This window comes from Cebus imitator, unplaced genomic scaffold (assembly GCF_001604975.1).
Source record: "Cebus imitator isolate Cc_AM_T3 unplaced genomic scaffold, Cebus_imitator-1.0 Scaffold256, whole genome shotgun sequence".
Lineage (NCBI taxonomy): Eukaryota > Metazoa > Chordata > Mammalia > Primates > Cebidae > Cebus > Cebus imitator.
The window spans coordinates 1,520,355-1,535,785 of NW_016107571.1; the positions used below are offsets into that span (position 1 = coordinate 1,520,355).

The 15,431-nt window shown below is 39.5% G+C and overlaps 1 protein-coding gene across 3 annotated transcripts in view; it reads left to right on the plus strand.

The window, feature by feature from the left end:
- AHCYL1 (adenosylhomocysteinase like 1) overlaps nucleotides 1–15,431 on the plus strand; it is a 40,816-nt gene that overhangs the window by 14,092 nt on the left and 11,293 nt on the right. For 2 of the 3 annotated variants that reach the window (XM_017499299.1, XM_017499300.2), the window contains exons 2-5: nucleotides 10,838–10,949; nucleotides 13,322–13,465; nucleotides 14,473–14,573; nucleotides 15,015–15,117. In XM_017499299.1, coding sequence (XP_017354788.1) covers nucleotides 10,838–10,949; nucleotides 13,322–13,465; nucleotides 14,473–14,573; nucleotides 15,015–15,117 — 460 coding nt within the window. Of the gene's footprint in view, nucleotides 1–8,225; nucleotides 8,247–10,837; nucleotides 10,950–13,321; nucleotides 13,466–14,472; nucleotides 14,574–15,014; nucleotides 15,118–15,431 lie in introns of those variants that run through there. The other variant, XM_037728131.1, reaches the window with a different exon arrangement.

Sequence of the window (15,431 nt, forward strand, 5' to 3'; positions counted from 1 at the left end):
TCTCAGCTCACTGCAACCCCTGACCTCTCAGCTTCAAGTGATCCTCTTGCCTCAGCCTCCTGAGTAGCTGGGACTGCAAGTGTGTACCACCATTCCTCGCTAATTGTTTTATTTTTTGTAGAGATAAGGTCTCACAGTGTTGCCAGGGCTGGTCTCAAATTCCTGGATTCGAGGGATCCTAACTCCTCAGCCTCCCAAAGTGCTGGGTTTATAAGTGTGAGCCACTGCACCTGGCCAAATATAACTTTTCCTGTTGGTAGAATTCAACTTTGCTAGATCTTTTAGACATAAGATATGAGGTGACTTGGAGGTGCTTTTTGAGTGGCATACCACAGATAAGAAAGGAACCCTGTGGAATGTTTTTAATTTAAAAGAAATTCTCTGATTGTGCCAAGTGTTCATATGTGAAAGAAATATTCCCCCAGCACCGTTCAGCACAGGATAAACCCCTTCAGAAAGAACATTTAAGATAATCGGTGGTCAATTTAACTATACCAAACTAAAAATATCCTGTATAAACACAGGTGGAAATGATACAGATAGGGAATTCTGAATTAATTTCTTTTGTCCAAGTAGGCAAGATTCAGTTGCTCGTCTATTCTCCTTACTCCATCCCTAAAGACAATGGAAGTATATTCTAGAATGGAACATTTTGTTACCACAGTGTTTGGGCTCTGCTATTACTGGGTTCCCCTCATCCTTTCCAGGTGTGTGGAGCAGTACCTCTCAATGGCAATTCGTTGGCAGCTTAAAAACATTACATTTCTTTGCATCATTTTACTTTTCTGAAAATTAACAAAGATTTTTGAAGCTGAAAGAATTATTTTCCTTTACCAGTGCTTCCAAATGTTTATCTGGTATTATAAGCTTAGAAAGCTTATAGTGTACCAGGAGACCGTTCAGTAAACTGACCCCTTGGAAATAAAGGGGAAAGCTGTTTCCCCGGCCTGTTCCAAAAGAAGGAAAATAGAATGGGACTTGTGGGTGGTGGTGGTGGTGTTTTTTCTTTTTTGATTTTTGCTTTTTAAATCTCAATGCCTTAAGCAAGTCACTTAGCCTTAACCCCTGTTCTGTTTTCTCATTTGTGAAGCATAGATGCAACATTCAAAGGATTCTAGAATGTTTTGAAAATACAAATCCTCTGTAAGCCACAGATGTTGAGGCAAAGCACTTAAAGTCATATAAATGTAGGCATTCAGGATCTTGGTGTCCATCCTACTGGGAAGTGTGGATTTCAGACATCCTGTTCAATCAGCTTTAAGTAAAAATCTTCATCTAGTGCTGACAGGTGGTGTTACCAGTGAGGCTTGTTCTTTGTATGCCAAGAGTTCACAAAAATGGTTTGAAAAATATATAGATCAGTGATATTCTAGCAGTGATATATATTGACAAAATTTGCCAAATATTTTCCTATACAAAATTAAATTTTGTTTTTTTTTTTTAGATGGAGTCTTACTCTTTTGCCCAGGCTGGAGTACAATGGTGCGGTCTCTCTATAAACTCCGCCTCCCGGGTTCAAGTGATTCTCCTGCCTCAGCCTCCCAAGTAGTTGGGACTACCCAGCTAATTTTTGTATTATTACTAGAAATGGGGTTTCACTATGTTGGCCAGGCTGGTCTCAAACTGCTGACCTCTTGATCTGCCCTTCTCGGCCTCCCAGAGCGCTGGGATTACAGGCGTGAGCCACCATGCCCAAAAATTTAATTTTGACTTTTGGTTTGCCATACAATATGAAGCAAGAGAGTCTTAACCTTGTGCTTCTGTCTGCTTTACCTGGTAGAAAATGGCTGTTCAGAAAGTCACAGGTCAGGAGAATTCAAACTTCTGTATTCTGGTCTGGGAGGTAGAGAGGATGGGGGTTGGGGTACCATGTTATTCATTCTGGAGTAATAGGTAAAAAAAAATTTTTTTTTTTTTTTTTTTTTTTTTTCATCATGAAAGCCTGCAAAAGCAATAGGTAAATCTGATTTTTAGATAGGCCCAGAGAAGTCATAGCCAACAATTCTCTTTAACCAGCTTGTTTCTTACAGACCATCTGTGGTCATTTTACATAAGACTGGTAGTCTTATCTTAAATTGAACATAGACATCTCAAGTTAGAAAGTCAAGAACAATGGCAACTATTGGCTATCTAGGGTAACAACACAGTTATGTTTTTAAAATGGTTTGACATGACCGACTGATAGAGTCTTATCTGCTTATTATGTCTCCAGTCTCTTCTAAAGTGAGCTTGTTCAGCCTGGCCCTATGCGGCCCAGGATGGCTTTGAATGTAGCCAACACAAATTTGTAAACTTTCTTAACACATTATGAGATTTTTTTTTTGCTTTTTAAAATTTTTTTTAGCTCATTAGCTATTGTTAGTGGTAGTGTATTTTAGGTGTGGCCCAAGGCTTGTCTTCTTCCAGTGTGGCCCACAGAAGCCAAAAGATTGGATACCCTTGGTCTAGAGGCTTAATACTCTTTGTTTTGTTTTTGAGAACTGTGGGAACTAAAGTCAGCTGATCTTAAAGGAGTTTCACTTTGTTCTTTGAACTTGAAAATATGCCAAACGGATTCTGAAAGGTCCCATTAACTGAGTCATGTTTGGAAACAATACCTGTTACTGTATAGTCAGTATTTAATATTAGGTCCTTAAAGTCAGATTTATTTAATGTTGAGTTTTGACAGCTTTTTCTTTCCCCGAGCCTATACTACCTGGTTCTTATGCCCTATGAATCAATACAAAATGATTCCCAAGTGAAAAAAACAAAGTGCAGACTATATTATCATGCTACCTTTTGAGTAAGGGAGGGAAAATAATATATATTTGCTTCCCACACCCCTAAAAAGAAACATAAGAAGGATAAACCAGAAACCAGTGAAAATGGGGAGGGACACGCAGAGTATCAGGGCTAGGAATAGCTGTGAGACTTCTCTGAGTATGTCTTTTAAAGTTTTGAGACATGTAAATGTTTTACATGTCAAAATCAGTGAAAATAGGAAACTTTTAATTGCTTACCAACACAAAGGAATGAACCTAACTAAAATATAAAATCTAACTTAACCTAATGTATCAAATTGATTACACAGTCACCCAGAAAATAGTACTTTGACTGTTCATCTTTATGAAACATGGTCTGAGGACAAAAAGAACTTCAATGAAACCTTGACACTTCACTCAGTAAATTTTGGTGAGGGATAACATTAGTCTTGTCATTTTAAGACTATTTTATATGCATTATAGAATAAATCAAATAAGTAAACATTATTAGAGACAAGACATACAAATAGGAAAATTAAACTTTTTTAAAAAAGGTAATGTTAAATTCGAAGTAGAAATATCAATATGAATTCATGATAAAAGGATCGAGATTCCTCTCTCTACAAAAGAACCTAGGAGGAGTGGCATCTCTAATAGCAATTGTCACACCTCTTATTCCAGACATTGATTTCTAAATACTACTCCTTACTAAAAGAAAGGCTCTGGAGAGAAATGGTTGATTCCAGGTTTGGAAAAGAGGAAGAACAAGGTGAGCTTGATATATCTTCTTTTGTCAAAAAGAGTGGAAAGACTGTAATGGAATCATGTCAAAAGGACAGAAGAGCCAGCTTGAAGGAGGTTCCCACTGGCCCAGTTTAAGGCAATGTGAGCATTCAGTGCAATTAATGTATAATTGAGTGTAACCTATTGAAGAAATAAAAATCTGATTGACAAAAAAGGGAGAAGAATTTTCTTTACAAAAGAATGCCAGCTAATGTAGAAGGATTGTTAGGAAAACACAGTTGTGATTCTATAACCTTCCCAATAAAATTGGTTCAGACAAGGATTATTAACAGATGGTAAAGTCAGTAGGGAATAGGATATTAACATGATAAAAAGTATCACCCACAAATTAACTTTCACTTGCAAAAGAGAAAATGTGCCTTTCAAAGGAGAGATCTGATGGTCTCACTTTAACCAGGACTCAATCTGAGCATTGCTAATAGTGGAACCACCTGACATGTGCTTCTTGATGTGATACAAGGTGAAATACACTACATAATCCAGGAAATATTCATGTCAGAATTTTAATCTCTTTCTAATAAAACCTCAGAACTGAACTTCCAGTTTATAGGAAGGAAACCTTCTGAAAAATTCAAAACATGAGCAATTCTATGAGACAACTAGTCTGGATTCCTCAAAGAAAAGTTAGTATCACAAGGGGGTGAGGGGCATTGGAGAGATTGTTCTAGATTAGTAGAGGCTAAAGGAACCTAACAAGCAGCTGCATTTAATGAACCTTGAATCCATGCTGGGTTGGCAGGGTTGAGGAGACTGTTGGGATATAAAAATATTGAGAAAATTGGGGAAATTTGAATATAATCTGGACAGTTTGGATATATGAAGATATAAAATAATTGTAACTATTAAGTGTGACATGTCAGCATAGTTATGTAGGAGAATATTCTTAGGAGACACATTCTGAAGAATTTATTGGTAAATGTTCATGTTTGCAACCTTTTTTGTTTTTGTAGGACCATGTGAAAGTATGTATGTGTATGTGTGTGTATATACAGAGAAAAAAACCTATTATGAAAAGATTCAATCTAGGTGGAGAGTACAGACGTTCATTATACTATGCTTTAAAATTTTTTATATGCTGAAAATTATAGTAAAATTGGAAAAATAAACAGTACAACAGGGAGAGGGAGAGGAGACTTTAGTGTTATCACTAAAGTAGTGGGTATGTTCCAGGAATCAGGATTTCTTCAGTCACCCGTACTGATTTTTTTAACACCTAGAATTGATGATAATTCAATGTCAGGAGAAATAGAGGACTGGCCTGCGTTTATATAGTGTTGGTAGTGAGACTGAGGGAAAGGAAAGTATGTACAGGTCAGGCAACTGGGCAGGTCAGTAGCTAAATAGGCATTGAAACAGTCTGGATGTGTGTTACATTATGTTGCAGATTGTGATGTTCAAAAGATTAGGAATCCCTTTTCTGTTCTACTTACTGCCTTTTTTTAACCTCTTAATTTTACTTCTAGTTGGCAGTTGCAGGCCTCGATCACTCACATTGACTGAAGCACTTCAGGAGATAATAGTGAAGTGAAGTCAATGAAGTATTTTGTTTTATAGGAAGAGAGGAGAGTAGCTCCTAAGAGTCAAACTACTCTATGGCAGAATTTTCAAGCTGTATGTTCCTTACCTTTTAAGTGACTCAGCAGTGTGGGGCCTGGTATTGCCTCACCTCTTCTTGCCGCCAGCATTGACAAAAGATCTAGTTGAGTCCTACTTTGAAAGGAGTATTGCTTCTGACTGTAGAATTGGATTCTAGCTCTGTGTGTTATATCCTGTTACTGTTGAGACACAGAGGCGGGAGTTGGGGGGAAGATATGTGCTGAGATTAGTCAGCCTGTCCCCTCCTCCCCGAAGAAACTCAGGCCCCATCTGGGGAGACTGAGAACTTAAGAAACCTGAGACAGGGAAGGAGAGTAGGGAGCAGCCAAAACCTGCTGAGTCTCACTCAGAAGACTGGTTTCTGCACGAGGGAATGGAAGAAGTGACTGAAGGTGGCTGTGGATTCAACTCTGGCCTGAGATTGATTCCCTTGAGATAAGTTGTTTTCCGGTAGGTGTGTCTGGGGGCATTGTGTTGGGAAGGGAATTCCTTGCTTTTGGGAAACTTTTTTACTTAATTGAAGTGAAAGGTATTCAGACTTGTGTGTTTCTTGTACCAAGGAGTGAGTTTCTACTGAAAACTGTTTCTTTGAGTTCATCTGAAATGGGAATCAGACTGGGAAATATCAAGAAAAACTGGGCATGGTCGTGTGGGCCCATAGTCCCAGCTACTCAGGACAGGGAAGATTGCTTGAGCCCAGCAGTTTGCAGCCAGCCTGACAAACATAGTGAGACCCTGTCTCTTTAAAAAGAGAGAGAGAATGAGAGAGAAAGGAAGGAAGTAACGGTGTTGCACCTGTTTTGGCTGACTGCTGTATCCTTTTCCTTTCCTCTGGAAAAGGAATCAGTGAGGGTAGAATCTGTAGAAGAAAGAATAAGCCAGAAAATATGTGTGAAAGAGGGATTAGAAAAAGATGTAGGAATCTTGAAAAGTGTTCTAACATGCTATGCTTAGTTAGTAATGATGACCTTGTTAAAATTTCTAGTTTTTTATCGTTTTTTTTTTTTTTTGCTCAGTTGCTACGATGCTGACCATAATTTCTAAACAGAAAAATCTCTATACACAATATGCTAGAGGATACAATGGGACAGAATATATAAATTTAGCAATGTCCCAGAAAATCAGTAGTGTACCAAAAGAGGGATACTAGCCCTTCAAATAATTCTCTGCAGTGAGAAAGACTGCACTGCTCACTTCTACGTTATTCTTTCTTAATGATTTGTTTTCCTAGTAATTGCTGTTTATCTTGAATCTAGTTCTTCACTCTTAGGAAGAAACCTTTCTGAGGAATTTAAATGCTATTAGATTGGCATTTGAAATAATGAATTTGACAGTATGTCTAAGTTAAACGATACCTCGATATGGTATCGTTTATGAAGATGGTAATACCTGGCATGTTCCTCATGGAGCAGTGAAATTCCATGCCACTGCCATGGGTCAAAACATGTCCACAGATTTTTTTTTTTTTTTTTGAGACAGAGTTTTGCTCTTGTTGCCTAGGCTGGAGTGCAATGACGTGATCTTGGCCCACTGCAACCTCCACCTCCCACATTCAAGCAATTCTTCTGCCTCAGCCTCCCGAGTAGCTGAGATTACAGGCATGTGCCACCACACCTGGCTAATTTTTTACTTTTAGTAGAGACGGAGTTTCTCCATGTTGGTCAGACTGGTCTGGAACTCCCAACCTCAGATGATCTGCCTGCCTCAGCCTCCCAGAGTGCTGGGATTACAGGCGTAAGCCACCACACCCAGCCTTTTATGTCTTCAGTTTTTAAGGGACCATGTAGACATAAGTTCTCTTCCTTGCAGAGAACTTTCCTGGAGTAGCACTGGATACTTAGTTGGTGCCCAGCAAATATGTTGACTAAAGAATATAATGCACCACAGGTATTATCTTGATCACAATTTCTTGGCTAAAATGTTGTAGTGGAATTCTGGTGGCTTTTAATTCTTTCTCATTCAGAAGCTAGAAGGCAAAATTGGGTGGGACCTGGGAAGGAGTGCAGCTGGGCTATTTAACGTCTGAGAATATGTGCGTTTGTGAAAGTAAACTCAGCTTCTAATGCGAAAATATCAATTAGGATCAATGAAATTAATAGCATACAATTTTTCTTCTCTTGAGACATGTAACTTTTTTGGATTGCCCCTGATCCTCTCTTCTTGGTAAGGTCTGCACAACAATTCTTTCAGCTCACTTTGTCACCAGACTTACCACTAGGTAGTGGATATACCCCAAATTATTCATTTGATAGAGCTTTTCTTTACCATTCTCAGTATCACGTGGAAGAAAGTCAACCGTTGTACCTGCTAGGCTATTTGAAGAGGTGCTTTAAATAGCATGTTAAACTAGCCTGATATTTAATTGGGTTTTTAAGACACAGCAAGTAGACTTCTGTATTTGGGTGTGCTATTTGAAGAATGGGTCAATCTGACCTTCTAGCCTTTCATAAATATGCTCTTGGTGTAAGGATGGAACACTGGTGTGCTTGTTCAGTTGTGGGTAAGGCTGTTTATGGGGTGGTGAGTACTTAAGCAGAACATTGTTCTTTAAGACTTTTTACTGAAAGATACTTTCTGCATTTCAGCCACTTTATTTCCTTTCCATTCCTTCTCTTCCCAATCCTACTTGTTATTTAGGTGTAGTATTCCTTGTTAGATGTAGATTTGAAGAAAGATGAAAGCACAGCAATTAAAACTTAATGTTTGGAAGAAATGATAATAGAAATTAATAGAAACAGAACAACTTTGTAGTCTTCGTTTTCTTCTTATCCAAGTTATATTTGCCTCAAATGCAGTGAGTCCAACCCAATCAGAAGGCTGTTGTTGAGATGTAGAGAGAAAAATTGTGATATCCAAAAGTTGCTTTTGGCAGCAGTGTCTATATTTACAATGTGAGGGTGAACAACACTCCAGGAGGTACTTCACCAAGGGAAAACAGAGCTGCTAGCTATGAAGACAACCAGTGAAGGTAGCAGGTCTGGAGGAAACTGGCAGAGCAGATGTATTCCACAGCACCAATTGTTAACACAGATTCTCATCAGCATGTAATTTGGAGTGGAAGAGAAGACCAGGTTTTCAGGCATCTTTGTATTGTTGGGACACCTTATAAGTGGTGAGAATGTCAGAGAGCTGCAAAAATACGCAGCCGTTCATCCTTCCCATGGCTTGAGTTAACATTCTACCCACTTCAAATATGAACCATATTCATTATTTGAGAGATGGGGAGGTAGGGGCCCTGAACTGATTAGTAAGCTGCTTGCAACATAGTCCAGTATTTTTAGATGGGAAAGATTTTGCTCAGCTTTAGGCTACCGATGAGCTTTATTAATAAAAGGGAAAATTGTGACTATTCAGTTTTTAGGTTGCTGAAGAAACACATTTCTATCTTGCCATAGCCACCTCTCTATCTGAAAAACTGCAAGTGTTATTGCAGTTTCCTCCCCCGCCCTTACCCTCCATGTAGGTGGTGTCTGGGAACATGCCCAGAACCCTTTGAAAAAAGACAAACAGGGAAAGGAATCATAGCAGAGGGGAGAGTCGCTTCCAAATAGAAGAGACTGCATATGCTGGCAGCAGGGAGGCTGGTAGAGGAAGGGCTGCCTCTGGAGACTGTTAAGCGGGGTTGATGGTCTCTTGATTGTGTATTCTTTTTCTGTCACCAGAATAACAGTATATTGAGTTGGAAGTCATTACCTTGGTCCTGGATTAATTTCTTCAGTGAAACTAGCTTTGCTGACTGCAGAAATCATGTGAACATGCAGTGATAAATCCTATCTAGAAGGGCAAAATGCTGACCTGTGACCACCTCAATAAGTATATTTTTTAAAAGACAATTGTCCTTTTGATGTTTAAGCTATTTATCATTAAAATTTTAACACCTAAACTAAAAAAAGCTGTTTTGGATGTTTAAAGATACTTGTTAATCAAGCTCCGGTGCAGTATATGTGGTTTGGCTTGAGTCTTTATTTACTTTCTTGTTTATCTTTGAAACTTGATTGATTTATCTTACACAAGAAAGTCTTTTTCTTTCCCTTTTAAAACCGTATCCTAATTGTGTGGAAACACAAGAAGGATTTTGAAACGATTACTCATGCTACAGGTATTCATTGAATGCCTTCCTACATGTTTTAAGACCCTGGGCTGGGTGCCAGCATAGGTAGCTCATTCCCTTCCATGCCTTTAGGATGTGTTCCTAGATTTAATTAAACAGGATCTGTCCTCTGTCCCCTCCTTATTTCACAGAGTAGGCTAACGAAAACTCGCCTGGTTAGATGCTGAACTAGGATACATTTTAAATAGAAGTACCCACAGGGTTTTCTCTTAGGCCTGGTACTCAGAGTATGCATGGCTATTACTACATGGCTGGTCTCTGCTTTCATTCTTGGTGTGAACTGTGCTAGATCTGTGCTCCCTTGATTACTGCCTTATTACCTGTGGAGTCCTGCTAATTCAGTTTTTAATTTGTTTATATTAGCTGGTTATGCCTAGGCTGCCCCCTTAAACCTGATTCTTACACTGCATTCTGGCGCTCTCCTAGCTGAAAAGTACATGGGAAAGAGGAGGGGAAGCTTTTGCAGCTATAACTAATGGGTAGTTTACTGTTCCTGGCTTTAAAATGGCTATAAGCATGTTGCCAGTATTATGCAGAGAAGATTTTAATCTCTAGTCGTTTACATTTCTGAAGTATTTGCTAAAGGCTTAGCTTAATGGATTCTCCATGGGAACCTTTTCAGATTTAGTCAGATTGTGAACAGAATCTCAGTTCATCCCAAGCCATCCTGCTTATTTCAGGATGGTGAAGTTTATTTTATTTTGAAGGGGGTTTGTCAGAGTTAAAACAGGAGTTCAGCAGATTTAAACCATGTAATAAAAATTTACATACTGTATAAGTCTATAATTAATATTAATTGCAAGCTATTTGCTGTCGATTAGAGCCAGTTTTCTAAGCATCCCTCAAAGAATTATCTAGTTCTGGTTTATTTCATTTAAGGTATTTTTTTAATACAAAGTTTACCAAGTCATTATTTTCTCCTTCATTCAGATTAGTCCTAATGAGTTAGAATTGACTATAGTGTATATGAGTTTTTCAGTTTTTCTTTATCATTTTGGTATTTTAAATTTTTTACTAGGATAGAAGGTTTTGGGGATAGTACATTGGCTTTGTGAAGTATAGACATATGGTCGAGCTCTGAGTATTGGCACCCTAATGCCCATTACCATTTCTAGGCATCTCTTCATAATTCTTTGAGAAAGCACGACCATTACCAACTTTAGGAATATGCTACAAGAGAATATTCTGAAAACAAAAACCAAAAAAACCCAGTAACACTATGAGATTCTGTTTTCTGAAAGATTTGGGAAGGGGGTAAAGAGTTTAACATGTCAGGGTTATAAGAGGGAGGAAAACTTTATGGAATGTGAGAAAGATTTATAAAATTGGACAAATACTAAAAGAAGTTGGGCTTAACCTTAGCCCCTCCTTCCAAATCCTACAGAAATAATTGGGAGGAGAAAGTGATTGATGTTTTGGGAGAAGTCAGAGAGTAGCCTTGCCTTCCCCTGTTTCTGGTGGGAAAGTTGCTGGCTTAGTAGGAGCCATGTGATAACATTGGCTTTTAGGAAAGACAATTTTAAAAATGGAACATTTCATGGAATTTCCTTACAAGTTTTCAACTTTTTGTCTTTCTTTTGTATAGCAAATCCAGTTTGCTGATGACATGCAGGAGTTCACCAAATTCCCCACCAAAACTGGCCGAAGATCTTTGTCTCGCTCCATCTCACAGTCCTCTACTGATAGCTACAGTTCAGGTAGATGTGAATGAACTCCATGACCTCTCGAATCTCTCTTCCCTGTTTGCTACCAGTGCTCTTCACTTACCAGTCTGAAAATACTTCCTGTTATGACTGCCCACCTTTGTGCTAAAAACAGTTAGTGGCTGGGCGGTGGGGATGTTCTGCAGCCAGGCTAGTCGCTGGGGAAGTTTTTGTCGACTCGAGACCTTCTTCCCCCTGGCTGTCTATGTGTGTGGTCTGTGGCCAGTGCCCAGTTGGTAGGACTGGGCTAGTTCCCATTCCCACATTGATCTCCCAACATTTCAAAGGGAAGAAATCAATGCTATTTTGGCTGACAGAATTGGCCTTGAAAACAAAGTGCATTTTTAAGCACGGTATCTTTGTATAAAATATACCCTGCCATCTATCTTTTTGTTTCTTGTCCCCAAGACTACTGAGATTGTAACAATAACTGCTTAGATTATAGTTAGTATTTTGGCTTCTTTTATTTATTAGGTTATTCCTTCTGTTTAAATATCCTCCCGTTAGCCTCTGAAGTAGGAAGGATTCAGACTCTACTATAATGTGACTCCAGCTCTGTTTCTTTTTAGTTCTCTCCTCTTGTCTTAACTCTCTATAAGTAAAATCTTTTTCTGATTCATATTATGTCCTTCCCAACTATAGAGCATGCATTAGAAAATTAGCATAGAAAAGAATATAGAATCTTGGCAACTGAATATAGGAGAAAACATTAGGTATATCTAATGGGGCATCCAGTAAAACCTTGTCATTGTTTAACTGAAAACTCACTGTTAAAAGATTACAGGTTACAGATTGCTATTAATGATCAGCAGAGATATTTGTATCAAAAGCCATTCATTGTCCTTTGCCAGAATACCTTTTGCATTGTATTATTAACATTAAGGATTGACATAAATGAAAAGCCATTATATGTGATCTTGGAGTGACAGATAAAAAGAGGTGGGTGGCAAGCAGGCTAATTGTAGCTAAGAAAGAAGAAAAATTGTGAAAAGTTGAGTTATGAGAGGAAGAATGATAAAATGACTGAAGAAGGCTTTTAAAAAATCTTCAAAGATCTTGATGGCTGTGTTACACAATGTATTAGAGCCTTTTAAAAAGCTTAGTGATATGGTTAAATTGTCATAGTGGGGAAGATAATCTTTTTTTTTTTTTAAAGACAGAGTCTCCCTCTGTTGCCCGGGTGGAGTGCAGTGGTGTAATGGCAGCTCACTGCAACCTCTGCCTCCTTTGTTCAAGAGATTCTCCTGCCTCAGCCTTCCAAGTAGCTGGGACTACAGGCACATGCCACCACACCTAGCTAATTTTTGTATTTTTAGTAGAGACGGGGTTTCACCCTGTTGGCCAGGATGGTCTCAATCACTTGACCTCTTGATCCGCCTGCCTCAGTCTCCCAAAGTGCTGGGAATACAGGTGTGAGCCACTGCACCTGGCCGGAAGGTAATCTTTAGTGGTATTTGTTAGCTGGCAGGAGGAGGACCTGTATATAGAAGTCAGTTAGTGAGAGAGACTAGGTATACTAGCAGAAACAGTGATGAGAAAAGTGCTTAATTCAGAGAGGAAGGAAGTGATTTGAGAGGTAAGGAATGGTTGCTGTATGTCTTCTTGCATGTCTGTTGGCTTTTTAAGCTTTTATGTGAAACTGCTTTTTAAAGTTGATCATTTTGACAGGCTTTCCCAGTGCTAACAATAGAACCAGAGCTGCTTGCCTTTTGTGCCATTTCTTTCTTTCTCTATTCCTTGAGCACAAGCTAGTGTAAAATCCCTTGTAAGACTATCTTGTCACTTTGTCTTTGCCCTTGGTTCTTAAAGTGAGGTCCTGTGACTAACAGCATCAGCAACACCTGGTAACATGCTGGAAATACTGATTCTTAGGCACCACTCCATACCTACCAAATGGGAAACTGGCCATGGGGGTCTAGTAATACATATTTTAACAAACCTTCCATGTGATTGTGATAGATGCTTGAATTTGAGAACCAGTGATCTATAGAAATAGCTTTCCTTATCTGCCCTAAATTATTCTTCCGTTTTCGCCAGGTCTGTTTCCAGTCCAGATGGGACCAGGTACCTCTATTATCCAGAATTACTATAGTTGGTACAAGTTTAAAATCAGTGGTCTCTTATCACAGACACTAATAGCACAGTATTGTTAGGGTGGGTGGAAGAGCTGCAACACAGAAGCATCCACAACTGTTTCATTTATACCACCTATTAGAACCTAGAGGAGCAGAACTGAGAGGGTTGTGAAAGGTAGCTCCAATTAAGAGTGTTCCCTTAACTTAAATGGAAGTCCCTTTGGGACTGCACTGCAGAGTTGGGGCCACTGAGGTTTTTCTATCCTTGTTTTTTTTCTTTCCTGGCTCTAGCTGCATCCTACACAGATAGCTCTGATGATGAGGTTTCTCCCCGAGAGAAGCAGCAAACCAACTCCAAGGGTAGCAGCAATTTCTGTGTGAAGAACATCAAGCAAGCAGAATTTGGACGCCGGGAGATTGAGATTGCAGAGCAAGGTAAAGAAAGGGAGTGGGTTAGGGGGCCAGGAGCAACCCTCTTGTTGGCCGCCAGATCCACAAACAGCTTAAGACTTGAAAGCTGACTTGAAAATATACTAGGAAGAAAGACTGTATTATGGACTTTAGGATAAACACTTCTCTCTCTATGGAACTTGAGTCTCAGGACTCTTGTTCTCTCTTTCTCCTGTTCTTAGCATGTGGTGATTACACACAGATAGTTTCTGTTTTCCTCCCCCCTCCCCCTACCCCACCACTATATTCAAAGATCTACATGCCAGAGTTGGCAAGTCCTAGATCACTGCGTGGTAGTTGGTTATATGGGATCTTACTATAGCTGCCAATGGCAGAGACACAGATTGCCCAGAAGCAGCTGATGAGGAAGGGTTTTAAGCTAAGGATGTGGTGACCTAGACTCTTGTTTGGTCCTGAGCACCCTCTGCTGACACAGAGTAAAAATGACTGACAGTTAAATCTTGGTTTCTCTATTCCAGCCACCCCCAGTAAGGTCTTCTTTACTCTTGTGTTGTTTACACATTGAAGGCATGTTCTATACTGACAGGGAGTAGAGAAACCAAACAGACTGACAGGATACGGTAAGACAACATAGAAAAACAGAAGTTAGTGGGTTCTGCTGAGGGTACAGTCTTCCTGCTCTGTTGATTCTACGTAGGAATCTATTAGCCAATGCCTTAACTACTTCCCTCTCTTCCCAAATGAATGATGAGACTCACCCTTCATTTTGATCAGTTTTGAGGATTTACTTCATTCTCTGTTCAGCCCTCTGCATATAAAGCTGAAGCAGTAGAGGAAGACAGAAACTCCAAGTGGCTGCATGACAGCTCTCCACTGTTACTCTGCTGTTGAAGCTGCCAGTTGTCATGGAAATAGGCTTAAAGTTTTTCTGCCTCATTTCACCATATCTCAACAGATCCAGACCAGCTCTGGGGCAGAAACTGATGATACTGCTAGTGCAGACCTAGCTCAAATCCTCTGTTCTTTCACAGACATGTCTGCTCTGATTTCACTCAGGAAACGTGCTCAGGGGGAGAAGCCCTTGGCTGGTGCTAAGATAGTGGGCTGTACTCATATCACGGCCCAGACAGCGGTGAGTTTGCTGGAAGAAAAGAGGGACTTCTGACAAGGGGAAGAAAGAAATGCATTTTTTGTTTGTTTCACTTTTCCTAGCTCACCAACCTCCAAATGCGAGTTTGGAGAATCCTATTAGTAGGATCTCCCTATTAACACAATAACGGGGTTTTCTGTTTTTGTTTGTATAAGCAAACCCACTTTTAGCAAACTTGACCTAGGAAGGTCTAGATTTGCAAACATATGATTGTTTTAAGATGTTATTAAGACTTTTAGAAATCTATGTTTTATATAAAGTTAAATACCAGTGCACCACCTTGCTGGATTACACCCTTTTGTAACTTCCCAGCATAGTGCCTGTTGGTGCAGAGTTGATAGGTATTGTTACCTTGCTGAGGTTTGCTCTCTATTTCTGGGTGGCCCTTCTCTTCCTCACCCTGTTTTCCTATACCTCACACAGGTATTGATTGAGACACTCTGTGCCCTGGGGGCTCAGTGCCGCTGGTCTGCTTGTAACATCTACTCAACTCAGAATGAAGTGGCTGCAGCACTAGCTGAGGCTGGTAAGTTCAGATTTTTTCACTAACTTTGCCCCAAAATAATTATCCAAACATATAAGTTTTATGTATCAGAATTGTCATTACAATATCATATATGTCTAGAGGGTGCAAAATTGGGGATAAAAACCTCAACAGGAAAAAAGTGGATAATAAAATTAAGACGTATGTCCATGATGGAATATTATATAGTCATTAAAAATGACCTTTGATGCCAGGCATGATGGCTCACGCCTGTAATCCTAGCACTTTGGGAGGCTGAGGTGGGTGGATCATGAGGTCAGGAGATCAAGAACACCCTGGCTAACACGGTGAAACCC